Source organism: Monomorium pharaonis, chromosome 3 (genome assembly GCF_013373865.1).
Source record: "Monomorium pharaonis isolate MP-MQ-018 chromosome 3, ASM1337386v2, whole genome shotgun sequence".
NCBI classification, from domain to species: domain Eukaryota; kingdom Metazoa; phylum Arthropoda; class Insecta; order Hymenoptera; family Formicidae; genus Monomorium; species Monomorium pharaonis.
The window spans coordinates 5,131,064-5,153,316 of NC_050469.1; the positions used below are offsets into that span (position 1 = coordinate 5,131,064).

The 22,253-nt window shown below is 31.8% G+C and overlaps 2 protein-coding genes across 2 annotated transcripts; one reads left to right on the forward strand and one right to left on the reverse strand.

Annotated features, from left to right (window-relative positions):
- Positions 1-2,342: 2,342 nt before the first annotated feature.
- LOC105831823 (probable 28S ribosomal protein S6, mitochondrial) lies at positions 2,343-3,414 on the forward strand. Its single transcript, XM_012672248.3, has 4 exons — positions 2,343-2,559; positions 2,678-2,817; positions 3,036-3,197; positions 3,286-3,414. Exons 1-4 carry the CDS (start codon positions 2,515-2,517, stop codon positions 3,395-3,397), a joined length of 459 nt encoding a protein of 152 aa, XP_012527702.1. The 5' UTR covers positions 2,343-2,514; the 3' UTR covers positions 3,398-3,414.
- A 74-nt stretch (positions 3,415-3,488) lies between these two features.
- Positions 3,489-20,851, reverse strand: LOC105831822 (myophilin). The gene is made up of 4 exons (XM_012672247.3): positions 20,618-20,851; positions 6,259-6,395; positions 5,950-6,154; positions 3,489-4,847 (listed from the first exon to the last, which is right to left on the reverse strand). Exons 1-4 carry the CDS (start codon positions 20,669-20,671, stop codon positions 4,677-4,679), a joined length of 567 nt encoding a protein of 188 aa, XP_012527701.1. The 5' UTR covers positions 20,672-20,851; the 3' UTR covers positions 3,489-4,676.
- Positions 20,852-22,253: the final 1,402 nt, after the last annotated feature.

Below are 22,253 nucleotides of genomic sequence, written 5' to 3' on the forward strand. Positions count from 1 at the left end.
GGTTAGGTGATCCTCGAACGTAATACGCCTACGCCCTCTGTGGATCTTAAAAATTATGCACATGAACTACGTAGCCAATGTGCAGATTTAAGCGGGTAATTCATGTGTGGTTACGTTCCGTGCTATGTGAAAATTTAAATAATTCTTTTTGTGCATACGATTATGTATTTAGTTATGCATATTTTCTTTGTACATACGATTATATAGTTAAACATATTTATCTGGATACCTAGATCCTTATAATCATTATGCAACTGAAATAATTCAAAATAAATACACAAAGTCAGCAGCGATCACGTGACCGGTTTTCAAATTCGTTAGCTTAGTCTCGCGAGAGCCGTTGGAATACGCGTACGGAATCGCGATAGCTCCGAGTTTTCGCGTCTTTTTATTCGTCTCGAGCGAGTTTTGCGTATAAAGGAAGATTCGGATGTGCCCAGTTCAGTGAGAGGCGTTCGTTTTGATGCATTAAACGACTGCAATTAACCGTGTTCTTACGATATTCGATATTTGTGATTGTCTTTTGCTTTCGCCGTTTCATCGAGCGTTCATGCATTCAACGAGCACTTGAGTGCGGTTTCTAGTGCTCAAGACATCAGAAGGCATCGGAATAATCGAGAAGCGTCGAGTGAAACATCGAGGCTTATTATGATCGTGACGGATTAACATCGAACGCGAATTGCCAATTCGCCGATATTCGCGGGACGACCATCCGCCATATTAGTGCATTTCTTCTTGAATCTTTACGTCACGCGCAACGGCATCGAGTGTATGGCCGAAGGCAGAGAACGAGACGTAGGTGTCGCAGTCGTAGTCGTAGGGTAAGGCAGACTCGGCGGTAGTCGGCGGTAGTCGGCGCCACTCGGCGTTGCTAGGCTTGTTGACTGGCCGCGCCTGCGTACGCCGCGCCGCTGCCGCCATGTTGCTCCGCGCTCCAGTCTGTCCAGTCACGTACGCCACTCCAGCCGCCAGCGCCGGTCGGACGCTCTGTCGACTCCGTGCGTGTCTCGTATTCAGAATTCATTCTGTATTCAAAATTGAATTGTGCGGTGAATTACTTTTCGTGTGTGATACGTGTGATATATTATCCGTAATATCGGGAGTGCCGAATAAAGTATCGGGCGATCGTTATTAATGTGCGGTTCGAGAATAGCAGAATGTCAGCAGAAAAAGCGGCATCCATGGAACGACTCGGTATTCCGGAAAAGGAATATAGCAGCAGCAGCAGCAGCAGCAGCAGCAGCAGCAGCAGCATCAGCAGCAGGAGCAGCGACAGCAATCGGTGAGTGAATTTTTATCAAATCAAAATTAATTGAATTTATATATCATGTATATGTGGTATTACACATTTATCGAACACGATTATGCACATTTGCATAAAACAGATTTAAAATATGCGAATGCATACAAAAATAATTGTAAAATTTACGGGTATAGCATGAAACAAAATCAGATAAACGTAGACATAGCATAGAAGAGACCCAAAAAGTCATACACATTACCTACATAGATAGATATTTCATAGATATTTGACTACATAGTTCAATGTGCACATTTTGTGCCCATAGAAACGCTGATGGATGAAAACACCTTTAATATGCCATCCATATGTTTATGGACATGATACTTAATCAATTACGTCTACAAAATAACTTCCTCAGCCCAGATATATATACATGTGTGTATGTGTGTGTAAAATATTACATAAAGTTTCGATAATATATACTACTTAAATATTCTAGTAACCATATGCAGTTCGAGCATTTTACATAATTATTTTAATGGTCCAAAAATTGATAAAATTATTTTCAAAGTTATTTAGCTAAACTTTAGCTTTAGATACTTTAACCAGAGAGGAACCTGAGAGCGATTATCGCGTCGTTCATATTACAATATTATACTAGCTTTCATAACCTATGAAGATTTAATTCTCAGACGAGATAGTATATATAAATTTTCCTATAAAGATTTATAATTTTGAAACCTAATAATTCGAATAAAAAATAATATAATTCACCTCCGGCGTATGCTATTATATATATTTTAACTCCTTTCGTTTGCAATCTGGATTTTTATTTGGCCGAAGTTTTTTCACTGTTTCAAGCTGCTTTCAAAAATTCTGAAAAAATTTAGGGTTACATTCTAATATTACTTGTTACAATATCAAATAATTTTTAATTTATCTAATCAAATGTTATTAAAACCTTTGTTAGAAAAGATTGAAATTTAAACAGTTAAAATAATAAAGGTATGAGATTTTGCTTGTTCTTAAAATATCGAGATGATAGAAGAATTATTAATATTGAATGTTGCATCGGTGGAACCTGCTAATAAGTGCTTGTTGTCACATCATACGCGACTGGTTTCGTCGCGCATGCACAGCATAGAACACTTCCTAGTGATCTATAAGTCTGTGATTTTCTCAGACACGATTTGTTAAAATAGTGATGTTATATTATTATTCAAGTTTTCTGGAAATTATATAGTTAAAGTGACAAAAGAAAAGTGACAAATATGCCTACGTATGAAATGCCGTTGTTGCTACGTATCATGAAAAAGGTAACGTATAGGTTATGTTTTCTCCACAACAAAGCAATATATAATTATATGATGGAATTTATTATCGTACAAGTAATATTAGCTCTTTATCCATTATAAAATAACGAGAATGTTCTAGCCGGAATTGGTAGCTACCTTAAAAAGAACAGCTGAAACGATATTTAGTACTGGTGGTTTTATCAGAAAAATTGAAAATTGTGGAATACTACCACTTCCGTGCAAAACCAACGCACATGGACATGTTCATCGTGAAGCAAAGTAAGATTATATTTATAGTATTGATAATATAATATTAATTAATGCACAATTAAGCTCTATCTCAAATAGGAACAGAGCGAATTTAAATTGAACAAACATTATTTCATTATTATTCATTACTACATATCTACTCAAGTAAAAGTAAAACATTGATTATTTAGCATGTATTTTGCTTTACTTTATGTCATTTCTTACTTATTTCTCTTTTATGTTTCCAGTCACTTCTTTATATATTTTGATGCACCGCCAAAAGAGATAGAAAACATCACAGATAAATGCAATAGAGATATTGATATCGTTAGAACAAAAATATACAAACAAAATGAACCGATTAAAGTGGAATGTACATTTCATGAAGAAATGTTACCACCACCTTACAGGTATTATGATTCGTATAACGTGCTTTAGATAATTTATAATGTAACTTGTGAATGATTTGCGTTCACATCCTATTTCTAATTTTTTCAGACCTAGCGTTCAGAAACTGATGGAGATATCAGAGAAACAGAAAAATAAGAAACGTAATAGACGCGAATTTAAATACAACACTGGATTGGATTACTATCCTTTTAATAAATAAATGATTATATATATATAGATGTTGTATTTCTTTTATTGTTGTATATCACATATTATATAAGACTTGAAATAAAATATTCTGGAAAAACTTAAGGCACACATATTAAATATATTCCGAAAAGAAGATTAATTGACTTACAGGGTAGAAAAAATTAAAAGTGTAACATACAATCGTACTTCATCATAAGTAACATTTAATATAAAAATCACTTATCGATGATTATTTATTAACTCATATCATCAGCATATTATGAAAAATTATTTTATCTAATCATCAATATATATTTGTACAAAATATACTTAATATATAATTATATAAAATTATCTCTCGTGCAACACAAATTTATAGAATGATTTGATTAGATTGTAACTTTGAAGTGTTCAATCGATGACAACGGCGCAACTAGTCGGTTTCTTAGTTATACAATATACTTTGAAACTTTCAACAATTATAGTGGCTGTCCGAGCTAATAATAACGCACGATAAACTTTGTTCCTTTGTATTATGTAAGAATGTTTGTGTATTTTCTATCCTGAGAACTACACAGTCGCATTGTAGGTCGTGAAATACAATAGTTATATAGATACATACTAGTAATGTATGTATATTATACATAGGTAGAAAAGATTCACACTGAATTGTCATATAGATCAAGAAATGGAATATAAAATATTACTTCTCGGAGCGCTCACTCTACATACTCGCATAAGTATAATATATTTCAATTCTGAATAACTACGCGACAGATTTGAAGTAAAAGTGATAACAAAAATTAAATTAAATAATTTATATCAATACAAATCGTAAGTACGGTTTAACTCCTGGATGTATCGGTTTAATAAACATTTGTAAAGACTCTGTAGAAAATTAATTTGTTAAATCTTGGATTGAATTAATTGAACGTCAAAATATGACTTAATCTTTTTCTAAGAATTACTAAAAAGAAGAAAAAGATACGATTGATGATATTAGGATTATAATAAAAAAGAATAAATACTGTATAATTTGAAAAATCTCTGCTATACGTCCAAGAATTAAATCGTTTTTCTTTTCTTAAGTTATACTTTGTATCACTTTTTTATTTGACGAATTTTATATCTGCATTTTTATGTCCTCTGTTGCAATGAGGATATTATACACTCCGTTTAATATACCTTCATTTTGGACCTCTTTAACGTCTATTATGCGATACGCTACGTCTAAAAGAATACTTGTTGCGGGAAAAAAGTCAGAAGAAATGAAAACAGCGATTTTTGCCTCCCGGCACGAATGTAGATTTTTACATGTGTCTGGTGTTTCCGAAATTAATGCCGCTTTGATTAGCGCCCTTATTACTGCCGTATTGTAGACTTATCACGCCTTGTCCGGCTCTCAGTTGTTCTTCTGTGAAATTACGTACATTCTTGTCCGCTTCTTTAGGACCGATGGTTGGTTTACCGAAATGACCAGCCTGTAAAAATAAGTTTTCTAAAATATCCAAATTGGATTTTTGAAGTATTATAATAAATTAAGAGGCATACAGTTTAAAGTGCGTTGAAACGCATGATAAGAGCAAAGAACGATAGCAATATATAAATACTGATAACAAATCCATTTGTACAGATGTATAATAAATATCTAACGACAGATAGAGATATTCCTACCAGGAAATGGATCTTGCCGCGTTACGGGCATAATAAATTAACGATTTATGATTGAGAATAATTAAAATGTATAGTATGGAAAGAATTTTTTTTTTTGAATTAAATTATATGTATTTTCTAAATTGAAATCAATGTATTATTTATTGAAAGACAGCGAATAGATTGATTTCGGCGTTGTACTTGTATCTATATCAATCAGAGATAAATGCATTGTCTTTCGGTGATAATTCCTATCAGTGAGAGTATTTCTCTCTTAATCGGAATTATTGAAAGACAATGAATAATCACTGATGATCAGTTATAAGTATAAGCATTGCAAATCAGTAAGATTTCACTAATTCAGATTTAGACAGTACATTAGTTGAATTTATAGAGAATTTGATTGTATGTTGAATTTTTAAAATATTTGATACTATAAATATACGATAAATATATGACAAATTTAATTTTAAAATTCAATAATATTTCTAGTTAACGAATTGAATAATAAATTTCTGGCATATATTGCTATTCTATAAATTGCAATCAGTGCATTTTCATTGTTTTGCAGCGGTATACTTAGTGATAATTAGTATTCATTGTCTTTCAGTAACTTTTATTTTAGAATTAGTGTATAATCACAGAAAGATCAGTGTACTTATTTCACTGATTGACAAGTTATAAGTATATTACTGAAAATCAGTATATTTTCACTTATGTCACAGATTTTTTATTGCTTGTAATTCAGAGAGTAGAGTTTCAAGATGTCATTCATAAGATTTTTATTTCTACACGCGCGTTTTGTTACACAAAGACGTTTGATATTCTAGCTTTAGAAAAAAAGCAGCTACTAATTAGTGAAAAAATTATTATACGTCAAAATTTCATCATCACACACGGTATATCCATATTTGCGGAACGGAATCGTACCTTCCTCCCAAGAGATTGTAAGCAAATAACAACGGAATTTAGATTCTGTCTTTCCCAGAGGTCTACGGTCTGGAAGGTCTCTTGCGCCGGAACACCTAATGCCCTTGCAGCTTCCAGAAAGGCATTTATGTTTTCCATGCATTTGAAGGCCAGTGATGTCTTGTTAATTTTCTTCACTGAGCCTTCCTTAATGTCATTCACCAGCCTAGCAAAAAACAAAAATTAGTAAAAGTGTTTTAACTCATTATATTTTTCATAGTTTTCTTAGTACGACATTTATCGCGTCGGCTTTCAGATTTGTTTAAGTACCTGCAAAGCAAGATGCCATCTTTTAGGATCTCGTAGAAGTTGTCCATATCACCATTGGTGTTAATGTTTTCACCGGTGATTGTTTTGATCCATTCCAGACATTCCTGCGCGAGTTCCTCGCTGTACTTGCTATTGATCTGTAATACGGAGAAATTCGTGTGTTAAGGGTGAAAGGGCGATAACAGAGGTGCCATTGTGCTTCCGAATTCTCAGTTGAGGGACGGTGTTACAGTACTTCAGTATTATGCAGAGAGCCGGTTATTAATTATGCGATATTCCAGTGTACTAAGTAATACATCCTGTAGGGATTGCGACAAGGGCATTACCAGAGTCACTGACCTAATCCGTTGCAGCATCAGTTTATTGTTCATTTTTTTCCGTACAAACAGATTTTATTTTACGGATTGCAAAAGATATTTGTAAAAAATAAACAAAGGTGCGCAATTTTTTCGAAATATTTATGGTTTTATTATTAGGAGCATTGTAATTTTTATATTAAAAAAAGAAGGAAATTATTCGCGTCATTTGTTTAACACTAGAACTAAAAACAATTAATTTTTTTTCAAATTTATAACAATATTTTCTAATTGTCCTTGATTTCTAATGCAATATGTCAATTATTAAGTCAATAAATTCGTTTTTTACCTCTTTAAAACATATATGTATATAATAAGTATATATAAATAATAAAAAATTTAAATAATGATAAATTTAAATAATAATTTAATAGTAAAAAATAAGTATACGTTAGTATATTAATAGAATTTTAAATAACAATTTTTTTAATTATAAAACTTATTTTTATATATCGAAAGAAAAATTTGATAGAGAAAATTAGTCATTAAATTTTAATTTAAATAAAAATAAATTTTATATCAAAAAGGTAGCGCAACGACTATGTATTCCTATCCTGGCGGGCGATTATCCGTCTTACATGCATGGTTGCCTAAAAAGGAGTGGTTTCCAAGCATGGACCGTCGGTATTCATCTTCCTGCAGTATGCATATTCCGTTAGATATACGGTGTCTCAGATCGTGACCTAATCATATAAAGAGTTTTCTACCACGCCGGCATACTTTCTTTCATTTGAAAAATCTAAAGCTAAATTTTTTAACACTATAATTTAACACTGTAAATATTTTGTAAAAATGACATTAAAATTCATTTGCAATTAAACAAAAAAGTAAAGTTCTGTATCTTCGAAATTGAATTTTTAGATGATCTTCGTATGCAATTATAACTGAGTTTATTATGATAATTTTAGTCTAAAGTAGACATTGAATTAACGTGTAGAGAATATCTTATAGTTGTATACTATATTATGGTGGGCGTGTTTCATATACATTTAATTATAATAATGTACTATCTGGTTCTCCTGGCGACTGGTATCCGTGCGAAAGTGTTTTTATAGCGGATGCTGATTTCAGATTTTCGTTGCGTGACTGTGAAGTGATTCAGTGCCACCCCAAAAATATTTCTGCAGCGCAGACAGTGTTTTCTCTGAAAACACTATCGTAACACATACATGAATGTGTAGTGTAACATCCTGATGTGTCCCCCTACAAAGGGATATATTTCAAGCATTTTGACGGATATCATATAATTGACAAATTATTAAAACTTTACAAATAAAACATCGCATAAGTAGCTTTTTCTCTTATAAAAATATAATATTAGACAGTAATTAACTAGACGTATATATTATATAATTTACATCTATGTTGTTAATAATTAATAATTAATAACTTTGTTACGGTGCATCGAATGCTATAAACAGATTACAAAGTGGGCAAATACGTGGACAATACTGTGACACGAATCCTCGTGCAGAGTATCCTCATGCTCGTTTACTTTCACCCGAAACGTTATCCAGACTGTCAGGGAATTAATTGGCATTCAACTTGCACGTTCGAAATTTCCTTATACGTACATGTTAAGTCATTTAACGATTTCAATGGTTTCACCGACAGCTTCTCAGAGGAATAAATAAAGATACCGCATAAATTGAGTATCTAATACATTTACTAAGTTTAAATCTTATAATATAGATATTATATCTTTTTATACAATATCAACTTATTTAAAAGAATTATTTTCTATAATTAACATTTTACAACAACAATTAATGCTTTATAATGCTTACTTAAAAATCATAAGTATTTTGCTATATGAACTAAGAATCTTGTGGCTCAGGCCTACATTAATATCAGAATTACTGTAAATGAGAGTAAAAGCTTTTTTTAACTTGCTCATTCGAAACTTTCTTATATCTTAGATTTACATACATTTTAAGTTATTTTAACAATTTTATTAGTTACTTCTCAAAGAAAAGAAAAAGTTGAGCAAATATAAACACTACACAATATTGAGTAGCTAATACATTTATTAAATGTAAATTTTATTGTATTTTTTTATATAATATTGATTTAAAAAAATTTTTATTATATTTTACTCTTTTAAAAATATTTTATGTAATATACGTAATAATGTGTTATCAATTATAAAATACGTAAACAATATAAATTAATAATATTTTCTAAATAATATAAATCAAAAATATCTTACGAAATAGTTAAATATCTTTTGAACAGATGTTAATTTTTAAAGTTATTAAAAATGAGAACTCTTTTTTGCACTTCAATTTTATAAAAAAGAAACCAATACATACGCGATTCGATTAAGGTCTACACGCAGTCGTCTACTTTTGTATGCGTCCCGCATAGTTGCACATTCCACGACGATTATCGGAGCTTTCTTTTAAAGAATACCCGTTGCGGTTACAATGTGGAACGCGATTGCTTCTATATTTAGACATTAAGTAAGTGCACGATAATTTCATTAACGTGAAAAGAGTGACAAGCGAGGGCTCTTAGTAGTTTGCGCGCGAAAGGCGTGACACTTTGGACCGCGTGCTTTTTCCTGTATAGCGCGAAACGACGATAACGATGATCATGTTGTGCTAAAGACACCGCCTAACTTTACATAATTAAATGTTTTATCGCTAAAAAGATTTTATGGCATTGTTTACTCCACTTCTATAAGCGACAATGTTTTGAAGTAGATTATTAATAATAAGATTATACGTCTGTAATCTTTAATAACAAGATTTAAATATATCTTCGAAAGAAATCGATTCTTTCGATATAATAATTTTCTTTCATCATTCTGGAATTGTTTTTACAATTAAAAATAATAAAATATAGATTTGATATAGGAAAGCAAATTCGAATTATAAATTTATATTGACAGTTCTCTGTATGTACATATCATCGGATAACTGTCTATTATCTTATCAATATCAAGGCTGTGAAATATAAGAATTATCGCTCAGTATTATAGCATTATAAATATGCTATAATAAATCAAGCCACCAAATAGTATTTAAAACATTTTCAAAAACGTAATAAATTTTTCAATTTTTTTCAAACTATTGATTTTATAATATTACAAGGTTTTTGCTTTTTTTCTTAATTTTTAAACATTGGTTAGTTTGATTTATTGCAATGCATTAGAAGAACTTTTGGAGAAAGCTATGTTTGATTACACGCCAGAAACAGGAGAATCCAGATAAAACTTAGGAATGTGAAAAAGAATAGCGTGTATAGTTTTTCAAACACCAACGGTCTAATCTATGACGAGAGGTCTTTATCTCGTAGAAAGCATTTTACACATAATTCGACTACAAATAACTCAACAACGTGATCAGGAGCGATGGTTATCTCGTATCGGGTTCTAATTATAAGAGGCGACAGAGAAAAAAAAAGAGGAATTATGTCGTAGCCTTATATCGAAACGGATGGCAAAAGGAGAAGCACAGGAAAAAGGGTGTGACACGGAACTATACAGATGCATACCGTACGAGACCGAGCACTCTAAACAAGTTCCCCTAAAGCACGACGAACGTGGAGGGTCCCCTTAGAAATTATGCGAGGGTCACCCGTGTGGTCGAGATCACAAAGGTGCGCTGTCACGAAATTTAAAGGCATCCTAAAGCTGCACAGGAAATTTATGCTATATCGCATAGAATTCATTATTATTAGAAAACCAATCAAAACTGGTCACACAAATGTAAAAGAAAAATCTTTTTCACTTCTCGGAAAACGGCTATCGTATCGCACTGCAATTCAATATTTCAAAATTTACAGCGGGTTGATTGTACTTATGAGAAATGTTATGGGTTTTTGTGAACTGAAAATATTCCGTACAATCAATCATCAATTATCCATTACGAAGAATTGCACGATGTGAAATTATATGTTGCAGCTGAATGGCGAGCATTATGATTAGCGAGATTAGTAGGATTTATCAAGATTATACCTTACATCGTGATTGCGTAGATCAGAATTTTTTTTATGTAAAATGAGAGTAAGGTATCGGTTGATTTATCAAGATAATTCTTACTTGATTATCGTATGTAAATGATTTAAGTGCTTACGTATGGATTAGAGTGCATAAACCGACAATTTCGATCTTCCCGAATTTTGTGTTATTATCGTCGTCACTGATAATGATCTACTGATTGGCGATGCAATAATTCATAATTTAATTTCTTAGAGAAGCACAACTTGATAATTCATATGAGCAATATTTTCAATTCATTCTAATATAATATTTCCGAAAATATCTAATTTTCCATTTATTGCAAATATATATATAAATACATGTAAATATGCTTTTGACATTTATTTATACAATTTCAAAGAATCGAAATAAAAGAAAAATATATATGTATACCACAAATTATAGGTAAACCAACATAATAATTTAGTTTTAATACATTTTTAAAAATATCTAGTTTAATTTAATTAAATCTAATTTCTCTAACAAAATTTATTAAATATTATTGCATCTTTATAGAATAAACTGAAAGTGTTTTTAATTTAAAGCTGCTAGAGTGGAGTCCACATATTAGGAGAATTAATATGCGTACTTTGCTTTTTCCAACTACGTCGTTAACATGATAAGAGTGCAAAGTGCTCGCAATTAAAAAATTACCACGTGTTTTCGCCATGTGCCACTATAACGACGACATTGACGCTGTGTAATGACATGCTCACACGTTCACGGTCACAAGAATTAGGTCAGAAGCTTGCTGCCGTCAATGAAGCGCAGGCAGATTGAACGAATTGTTCGGTTATGTCGCGATGAGTCGAGTCGTTTTATTTATCAACTAGGTTGATCGTAATTTTGCCAGATGCTCGATAGTCAAACGGCTCAATAGCTAAACGTCCGCAGTTGCAGCCAAAGAAAATATGCCGGCTAAATTATTACATATTGAATTATTTATATAATAATTTAATTCAGATATATTTATTTATTCTTGAGGAACGCTGGCAGTTACCACCAGCGAGATTTGCATCTTACTAATTTTCATGTTAATAAATCGTATTTCGGTCGGACAAGACTGTCTTTCTAAAGGAAGAGCTCGCTATGCTATCCTTAAAAGGTATAGGCACGACGAACTTATCGTGAATCAATGTGACATGTATACGCATTATGGCAAAATTGTTGACCCACTTTGTAAGGCCGATCAATTGCATAATCCTTATGCGGCTTATCCGTACGTTACGCACTTCTCGAGAAGTTCTTAAATGTACATTGTGGACGAAGGTTACCCAGTTGCTCTTGGCCGTATAAGGACTCTAAGCGCGAGAGAGAATGGTCAGTTTCAGAAAATATTGCGGCTCTGGTCGTATTGGAACATGATGAAAAGAGATGCTATTCAGCTTGTTGTTATCAAAAAGGTCTTCATTTTTCTGTTACTTTAAAACAGAAATCGAATACCTATTTCTAGATTTCTTTTTAATATATAAATTGTAGTATCTTTTCATTATCTCTTGGATAAATTTTGAGTTTATATAGATGCATAATGGAATGTACATATTCAGCTAATTAACATCTAGTATTGAATCAAAATTGTTAAAATTGTTAAAATTTAAATTAAAATTTCAACAATTTTGATTTAAATTGGTTGGGCAATGAAATGTTCTTGGGCTTATGTATAATAGTAGTGCTTCATAAAAAGGAACAAGTTTAAAAGAGTGTCTCTTTTATTGAGTATACGGCTCAATAAATTTAATAATAAATATAATTCATTGTTACCTCTAATTCTAATTCTATTGTATATTAAATACAAAAATTTTTTTTTAGTTTTTATAAATTATTTTATAATATATTTTATTGTATAAGACTTATACGTTTCAAAACGATTGAATTCGAATTATCTACTATTAAAGTTAATTAATAATTATTCATCAGACGAAATAAATTCAGACTTGATAAATTTCCACTACTAAATGCCATTTAATTGCTTCTTGCTTATAAAGAATTTTTAAACAACACAAAGCTTGCCTTGTTAATCCATTTTTGATTGTACTAAGATATATATGCATATACGAGTATGCATGTATATGTATATGTATATACGCAACAGGTACTTGACATTTGATACATTTAAATTTGTATTTATAAATTATGGCTTACCCGTTACTATGAAATATGGTTTAACTTATTTGTATGCAATTATGTAATTCAGTCGCGGTATTGGTACCGAGTCACGCGAAACTGACTTGATTAGTTACCCGTCGATGTATTATTGACATGACATCAGAATGTGTGCGAGTATGTGTACACAAGTTTCTATACAGTCTGGTCATTTAAAAGCTTGAATACATATTGGGATATTCATCACAGCGAAACATAGAATAACGTCATCTTTAAATTCATCTGTGAACATGATCTCGCCGAGATTTTGCACGTTATAAGAAACTGCATTCTCACTTTGTATATGAATGAGTAATAAGAAGACGAGCGACGGTCATAAGGGCTCATAAGGCACCAAATAATGCGTTCCCATATATATTTTATAATTTTTATTTAACGTCTTTTTAATTCTTTCAATATATTTTTATTTCAAATATAGTACTTTCTCACTATAAAATATACTATTAAAAATATATATACATATACATTAACTATACTGCGCATGATTTCAAATGTAGGAGTTCTTGTAAGTATTATAGGAATCCATAACTATTAATTTAAAAAAATGCAAGATTGAAATGAGGAGTTCCTGCCAAGGCCACAGTCTTCGAAACTCGAACATTCTGTGGTCTTGATACTTTATTCACACAGTTTTATAACAGTCAACGATTATTATCTAGCTAAATTATTTATGCAATCGCTTAAGTAAGTTTATACCACAGAAAAGCGGATTTTCGAGTGAATCATTGAAAGTGCATTAAGGATATGTTGTCTCATCGGCAAATTTTATATTGGAAATCAGTATAAAAGAGCTGTCTAAGAAATCTTACCTAAGAAATATTGATTGCCCGTCACGTTAATTATTTAGTTTTTATTTAGTTTTCTCATTTTATTCCTGCAATTTATTTCCATTTTTAGCATTTCTGCAATATCTATTTACGTTTCTAAAGACTCTCCAAGATATAACTTCTGTTTTTCTTTCTACTTTGGTTATTAATAGAAACTGTCTTTCTTTGATAAGTTTTTTTCAGATATTTAAATAAATAAAATTATAAATTAATTCTAATATATGATATCATTAAATTTTTTTGGAGAAGTCATACACGCTACGCTTTTTTAGAGTTTTTGACACAATGTTTTGAGTTTCTATTCCATATTTTTGTTACGTTTAAGATTAATTAGTAAGTGCTAATTTTCCTTAAAGTTCGAACTTAGTGATCACGATGTTTACATAAAGTTGTCACATATAGGAGTGGTTGAGTGATCCACTTGAAGGAAAGTGTTTACTTAAGTATACTAATAGCAATAAAATTTACGTGCGAGAAATATCAATAATTAAAACTGTCTGTAGACTTTATGTCATTCGACGCAAGTATGACATAAGAAAGAAGCTATGCTGGAATGAGTCACAATGTGGAGAAAGTTTTCTGGTAGGATAGATTCCGCGTTTTGTGTTAAGTTTCATAGTGTTCTAAGTCTGCCTATTAGAATTAACTTTGTGATTAAGGGCTTCGACAACATTGTTTCCCAAGTACATATTTGTGCACTCTCTTGAGTAAGCTTGGCACGTAATAAAATTCAAATTAGATTACGAAGTGTTCATAATAATCAACGCATAAATAATCAACAATGTTTAAAGCATTGAAGTTTTATATACTTCTGATGATTAATAAAATATAATGCTCTTATAAAATTCTATATTTTGTTTCATATAAGTTGAATTCTTAACCATGAAACATAAATTATAATGTTCTTTTTCTATACTGATGTTGAGAGAGAAGGAGAGAAAAAGAGAAAGAGAGAATGTGTGTGTGTGTGTGTGTGTGTGTGTGTGTGTGTGTGTGTGTGTGTGTGTGTGTGTGTGTGTGTGTGTGTGTGTGTGTGTGTTACATTAAAGTAAGGAGGATAAAGGAAAATAAGAATGTGATAGTTTTATCTGCTAATTCTGGTTGTGTAATGCATTTTCGAAGTATCGAATCGAACGCGATAATATGTCTATTAGCTGTATTACCTCGCAAATGATATATCGAGTGCGATTACATTCTGTGAATTTATAATTCAATTTTGCTTGACAAAATTAATGTTACATTTTAGTTGGGTAATTTCGAAGATGAATTATCTTTTATCTATATTTATATTACATATATATATATATATATATATATATGTATATTTAAAATTTAAACAATTAGTTTAAAAGTAGAAAATGAATTTAATAATCAATATGGAACTATTATTAAATACTAAAATCCGTTTCAATCAAAAAATGACACATTTTCTTATTTCTTGTAATATATCGGTTTAATATGCTCAATCTATTATAGTATAGAAAAACTATATTATAATTATAAGTATATATTATTTATATACAGAACATCTTTATATAATTTCTTTCATTTGTATATTTGTGACCAATTGACTAAATCTTTTCTTAAAAAATATGTGGCCATGTAATATCAATAATATTTTTCAACTATTAATAATTGACAGCAAAATTTTATTGCAATTGACAAATAAACATTTTGATTTCTTTTACTGTAATAAAATTTTAATTTTATTACAATGTTTACGTAGTTTTTTATGAAAACATTGTCACTGGATCGTATAGTACATGACTTATTTTTTGTTCGCGTAGAAACACGTAAGAATAATAAGGCATACGCAAGAATCCTGGTTCCCTATTATTCGCTCCTAGAACGGAAACCACTTTATTCTACTTCCGGCGGTTAATACAGATATCCTCTTCGGGGATGAAGCATCTCTATTTTTAGAGTACGGATATAATACAACACATTCATCGTATAATATTCGTAGAAAGAACTTTATCGATGAGTAACAGTAAAATTATATTTCGAAGAAGATTACTATATACAAAATAAATAATTGAAAATCACTGTATGTGTGTATCTTATGTGTTATATAAATATATAAACGAGATAAAAGAATTGCAAGAAATATCTAGAAGATACAGAAGATATTTGTATATATCTTGTCTCGCGAATAACAATAAAGCAAATAGCATTTTAAAATATAAGGCTTTGGGATAAATAAAATATTAAAAATATTAAATCAATCTTTCACATATATTATTTGCAGATGCAATATTTGCTATATAATATTGTAAAATCACAGACGTATATGTCTGCGATACAAAATTGCAATGTAGAATGCGCTGAAATGTTTGCTTTACTCCATGGTAATACTAGCTGCGATATTCAAAGAGTGCTGACAGAGACTGTGTCACGCTCGTGATAATATTCGCCTTCGTGTCAATAAACGCAAACCTTTTTTACTTCAATCGTTTCTTTCAAAGAAAATATTCGCTCAAGATCGTAACGTTTGTGATATTACAAGCTCGGTGTCAGTCATTATCATATATCTATTTCTCTCCGCGTGGTACAAACACGCAGACAGGCATTGAACCTTATATAGCAATTATAGGAAGTGGTCGTGACTCAGGGCTTTTAACTTATAGCATCGATAAAGGTGATTATGTACCCAACACTACCTTAAAGTCATAGTGTATTGTATATATATACATATATATAACAATTTGATTAAGACTACATTAACGGATTTAATTATAATATATTTTCTAATATTTATACTTGCTTTGTGCATTAATTATACCTTCTTTATTTTTTAAGCTATTAATAATAGCTATTCTAATGACACTATTCACTATTACTAACAATAGTAAATTTTATTTAAATAATATTTTTTGCTTCCGACATATGTATACAGAGAAATAATAATGCTACCGCATATTCATTGATTGTGTCATTATTGGAATAGATTGACTTTTTAAAATAAAATTATATTAGATGTTAATAATACCTCTTCCAAGCACAATTGTAATAAGAGATTGCAACATTAATTCTTTTAAACGTTAACGAATTTGGGGGTATTAAATTACGAAAACGCGATGAATTTCGGATAGAATGAAACAGAATTTCTTTTTTTCCAAGCAAGACTCGTGTACTGGCAGTTCAAAACACGCAACGTCATAGTTAATCTTAATGTATACGGTGCGACGTTCTGAGACAAATGATTTCGTACCGGTGAAATATAACGAGTTGGCTCGAACTGCATTCCGCAGACGATAAGCATATCTTGGTTCGTAATGAGTGCGAGCCTCTCCACAAACTTTGCAACGAGTGTCTTTCAGTATTCCAAAACGTGCAAAATATACTCACTTCAATAACTTCCTCACTTTTCCATAAAAAAAAAATAATTTTACAATTGTAATTAACTGTTAATTATTATTAATTTTTATAATATAATTTATAATAATTAATACATTAAAAATTGCTGATTTTTCTATCATTAAAAAAAACATTTTATAAAAATTATATAATTGTTTTATCAAGGAAATCAACACAATTCCAATAACTATATTCATAATCTTGTTGCGAATGTTCATATCTGTGTGTCTAGAACGAGATAAGTGTGGTATAAATAGTTAGATAGAAATAATGTAAACGTTGCGATAAATTCACGAGTTTATCAATTTTATAATGATTCAGGAAATTGTAGCTCGAAGGAAGGAAAACGACTGATAAAAATGTTTCTCTATCCATGTATGCGGTAATATTCGGTTTTTATCCTTCTGGCAAATACGATGATTATTAATTGTTAAAGTTTCTACTTTTCTTAAAGAGAGAAAAATTGTTTATACATGTTTCTAATTTCTTATTAATATCAAAAATACTTCGAAGCTAATCTATTCTAAAGAAATTAATGATAAAAACGTTTTTCCACTTATAGAAAATATTCCTATTTATCACTATTGAACATTTAGTGATTTAGTCTATAAATAAATCGCCTAAAGTAAAATATAATAATCTTTCGAGTTAAAGAATTATTTATTTCATGTAATTTCATATACACATTTGTAATTATTGCTTTTTTCAAAATTGCATTAAAAAAATTAATGTAATATTTAAGTTATTAATTTACCAAATATGACTCTTTAGTTTGTCGTGAGAATCAGATACGGAATTAATTTTGCGTTTCGCAACGTTACGAAATTAAAACTATAAATTAGCACACGAATTTTCTGCAACGTCTCCCGAGAAGTAAGAGGTAGGCAGTCGAACATTAGTCACGCGTGAAGAAAGACGAGAACTATTAGTTCCGTTGCGGAATAGTGCAATTTCAAATGCGATATTGTGCACAAAAAATGGTCGAGAAGGTATCGAAGAGTGGGGAAGAGGTGCAGGCCGAAGAAGTGTACCATGGCCAGCAGGTTTCGTGAGGGACGCTCCCTTCTTCGGCAACTGGATCTCATTTTAATTCCCCTCGAAAGAAACGATCGCTTAGCAGCTGTTGTTGCTTACGAAACGCGTGCATCTCCGCAGGATATTTGAGGTGAGAAAAGGTAATCGATTTTGCGACCCGGAATAAGATAGAAACGCATTTCCGAAACATAGCGCACGAAAACGCAATTGTTTAAAACAACGTATTTGCATTAATAAAACTTATAACTTTTAGTTATTAAATTAATTAATGTCCTCCTAACGAGATGTATACAACTTCTATAGAAATATCTGACTTCTGATTGAAGTTTATAATTGATCAGTTCTCAGTAAAAATGTTGAGATATTAAACGAGTATTAAAATGTCCCCTTCAAATAAAATTAAATTGTGATAATGTGCTTGAATTTCGTTATCCCTGATCTTAATTTAGTCCCGCGAAACTAAATTTGCATCGAAATCACATGCGATTACTTATCGCGATTATCCATGTCGAATACATAATAAGAGTTTTGCATCAGCTGCTATTACATTTTTAACATTTAAAAACGTTTATAAAGTGGCCAATAATTTTTCTCGAAAGTTCATTCTTTGTGTTCAGCAAATTATACAAAAACATTTACACAAAATTGATTGCGAGGTATTTCGAATATGTTTCGCACCTGAAATATTTTAAGATAAAAAATAAAACGTTATGAATAATCTACATATTAATAAATTAAATAAAAAACGTACATGACACATTTTTTTAAATTTTATATAATCATATATTAAAAAGATTGTATTTTTCTGAGTCTTATCAAACTCCTCGAAATTATTGTTACAATTAGCAGTGTAATAAACTTTCGAAATTGCGACACGTTGTCCTCAGTTAATTCACGACCATTTCTCTCGAGAAGAACTTTATTGCCAATTGTTTTCCTGAAAGCTTCACTATATGCTATGCACACTTGAATGGAGAGCATTTACCATTTGAATGAATACGATTGAAGGTACATATATGGGTTTGTGTTATGAAATGACTTATAGCTGGCGAGAATTGCTTCGTCTCGGAATCGTGAAACCGGGCGAACGTAAAGCACGCGTTTAAACACAGCTGCGAGATAAACGACACGCCCGCTTGGAGCTTAACAAAGGTTCGCCAAGCTGGATACTATGTCGCGAATTTTTACCAACTGTTGCGCACATTTCCTGTTTCTCACTTGTATAACGATATACGAATATTACATGACATCAAAATTGTACGTGATCGGAATAGAAGAATTACACCAGAAACCAACGGGAATTATTAAAATTTACGTACATTACATAATTTGCGACACGCAATAAAAGGTGATTGTTCAAAATTCGAAATAGTGTTTATATATTCCTTAGTGTATTTATACTACACATTTATCAGCGCGTAGTTAGATAACGTAAACACGAAGTACGTGAACGAATGTGCGAGGATACGAATAACGATAGTCTATTTCATTATTTATTATATCACACATTAGTACGTAGACTCCATAATTTTTTTGCAGTAACTGTATATTCGAAAATTATAATCACGAAGTAAAGTAGAGCTATAAGATGATATTTTCAGCCTTTAAACACATATTTACTTTTGATTTTATGCAAAAATTAACACTTGTGGGCTACTTGTTTCTCATGTTTCTCATTTTATTCAACGGGAATAAAACTTCATTTTTATTGTACAAAAGATAAAAAAGCAAAAGAAAGAAATTCAATTACAAATTCTATAATATTTTGTTAATTTTAAAGTTCAACAACATCACATGATTCAAATTGTATGCCTCTCTAAACATTTGCCACTGGTGAACTATGTACGGGCGAAAAAAAGTGAGCTAATATTATTGATCCGGTCATAATAACATGTTAAGAAACAGCTGTGGAAATAAAGCACAAAATACTATATACATAAAAAATAAATAGGACTTAATATCTTAACAAAAAAACCGAAATATCTTCGGGTGCTTGATTTCATTACGGTAAATATAATATTTTACTTATTTAAATTAGCAAGCTATGGAAATGATTGTAATTCTGTCATTTAAAGTCATAGAATGAGAAATTTTTATTATCGTAATTTGAAACATCATTACATTTAATTGAAACCAAGCATAACAATCTTTTAACAACAATTCGACTATCCTTTATCATTTCGAAATTATCCCTGAACTCATACTCCACCCAGCGGTCTCGAAATAGGTCAATGAGAACAATGGTATCAGCAATGATTTAATGTAATCAACGTAATTAACGACTAATTAACTCAACGATATCCATTAAGGGATAAGGCGTAGAGAGAGAACCTGTCACTTTTAACAAAAATTTTATAATAATAATAACTAGGTCACTTTATCGCATTCATCTAACGTCGCATTTATCCCCGATTTGACCCAGCCACCCCGGCCAGGCGATTCCATTCATAGACGCGCGTTCAGTAGTCCGGTGAATGGGCGCCTGCGCGGAAATGCACCCTCTGTAGGTCGAGTCCACGAGTCCACGTCAAAAGTGGCGGTTAGGGGACTTGGGGGGGGGGTGAAGCGGAGGGTGGTTGTTGACTAGGTCAGGGTGGCAGGAATGTCAGCGATCGCGCGTACGCGGGGTTTCTCACCTTCCTCTGCGCCTCCGCGGCGAATCCGGACTTGGCGGCTCTGTTGCAGGCCATATTCTTTTTCGCCTCGAGGGTATGGTCGCGCGCTCGGGCGGGGTGGTGCAAATCGCGAGGGGGTTAATCGGCGGAAACGCCAACGGAAACCACGTTCACACCTCGGCGGACGCGACTCGACTGGCGGGAGCCGACGATGAAACGACGGCGACGACGATGGCAACAACACGTTCCGCCGGAGTTCCCGCGGCGCGCCCGGCGATTGGCCGCGCCGAAGTATTGAGCTTTCGTCGCCGGCGGCAGCGCGTCCGCGACACGTGATCTCCGTTCTCCAAACCGCTGACGGAGATGACGTCAGACGACGAGCGGATTCCTGGAGACGAGGAGGGTCGCGGTTTCGCTACGTTTCCATTAATTCGCGCGAATCTTTAAAGGAATATTCTCACTTTCGGTATTTAAGAAAAAAAAAAACCTTTTTTGAGGAAATTTTTTTTGAAAAAAGTTTAAAAGTTATAAGTTATAAATTTGAAACTGAAGTATATTTATATTTTGACATTTGAATGTTCTTTACAAATTTTTTTTCAAATATTAGGAAAGATTTTTTCGGCAATTTATTTTTAAATCTGTATGAGTATGTAAAAAAAATAGTTGATACTTTTCTTCAAGATTTTTTTCATGCCGAAAGAATAAAAAATTTAGAATTTTTATTTGATTAAAAGCATGTGTTAAGTTGACGTGCAGATAAGTATTTTTGAAAATAAAAACATAGAACAAATTTTGTGTTTTCAATGCAAAAATTTCGTTACGTTACATCTAATTAAAAATTTAAATCATCTTTTGCATTTCTTTCTATACCTACTTATGAACTGGAGATGACGTCAGGGTAGGAATTCTGAGAACCGTCTGATACCGTCTGGGAATTCAAAACCTCTGGTTCACATGATTGATTTCTGACCCATATTTAATTTCACGGCTATCGTAAATCCATTCAGGATTCAGGAATATACAAAAAATTAAGTATTTGTTCGATAAAAATTATAAAATGAAAATCTTTTTACTTTCTTTTTTTTATTTTAATAAATTGATTTTTACATTTATTGACTTTGAGGTATTATTTTTTAATGGGACTTTATTCGATTTTACTTTAAGAAATAAAGTAAAAAAAATTTGCTTGTGAAATAATGCATTTCGCTTGAATTTGATGGCCTCAATTTTGTTGAACTCTCGTACGCGTCTCCTTCGGTTTCGACTTCGGCTTTAGCTACAATCGCCGAAGAACGAACGACCTTCTCCGAGGCCTCGTGCAGGCTTCCTACATGGAGCAAAAAAAGTGCCCGCTGGGTCATGGAACCTTCGATGGATATAGGCTATAGGAGGTTTCTCCGTATGCCTTCACCCGGGCCTTATTGTTACTGCTCCGTGAAGGGAACTCGTTCTGTAAACGAAACTGGCGTATCACGCTGGCGATTCATGTAGATTGAGTTTGTATCACGAAAAAGATTAACCAGGATTGTATCGTAGATTTCAAAACATTACACGGATTATTTACATGTTGTTTACATTATGTTTACGTTTACGCAAATTATTCTTATGTGGATAATTTGAACGATGTAAATTCAATATTATAAATTGAATAATACAG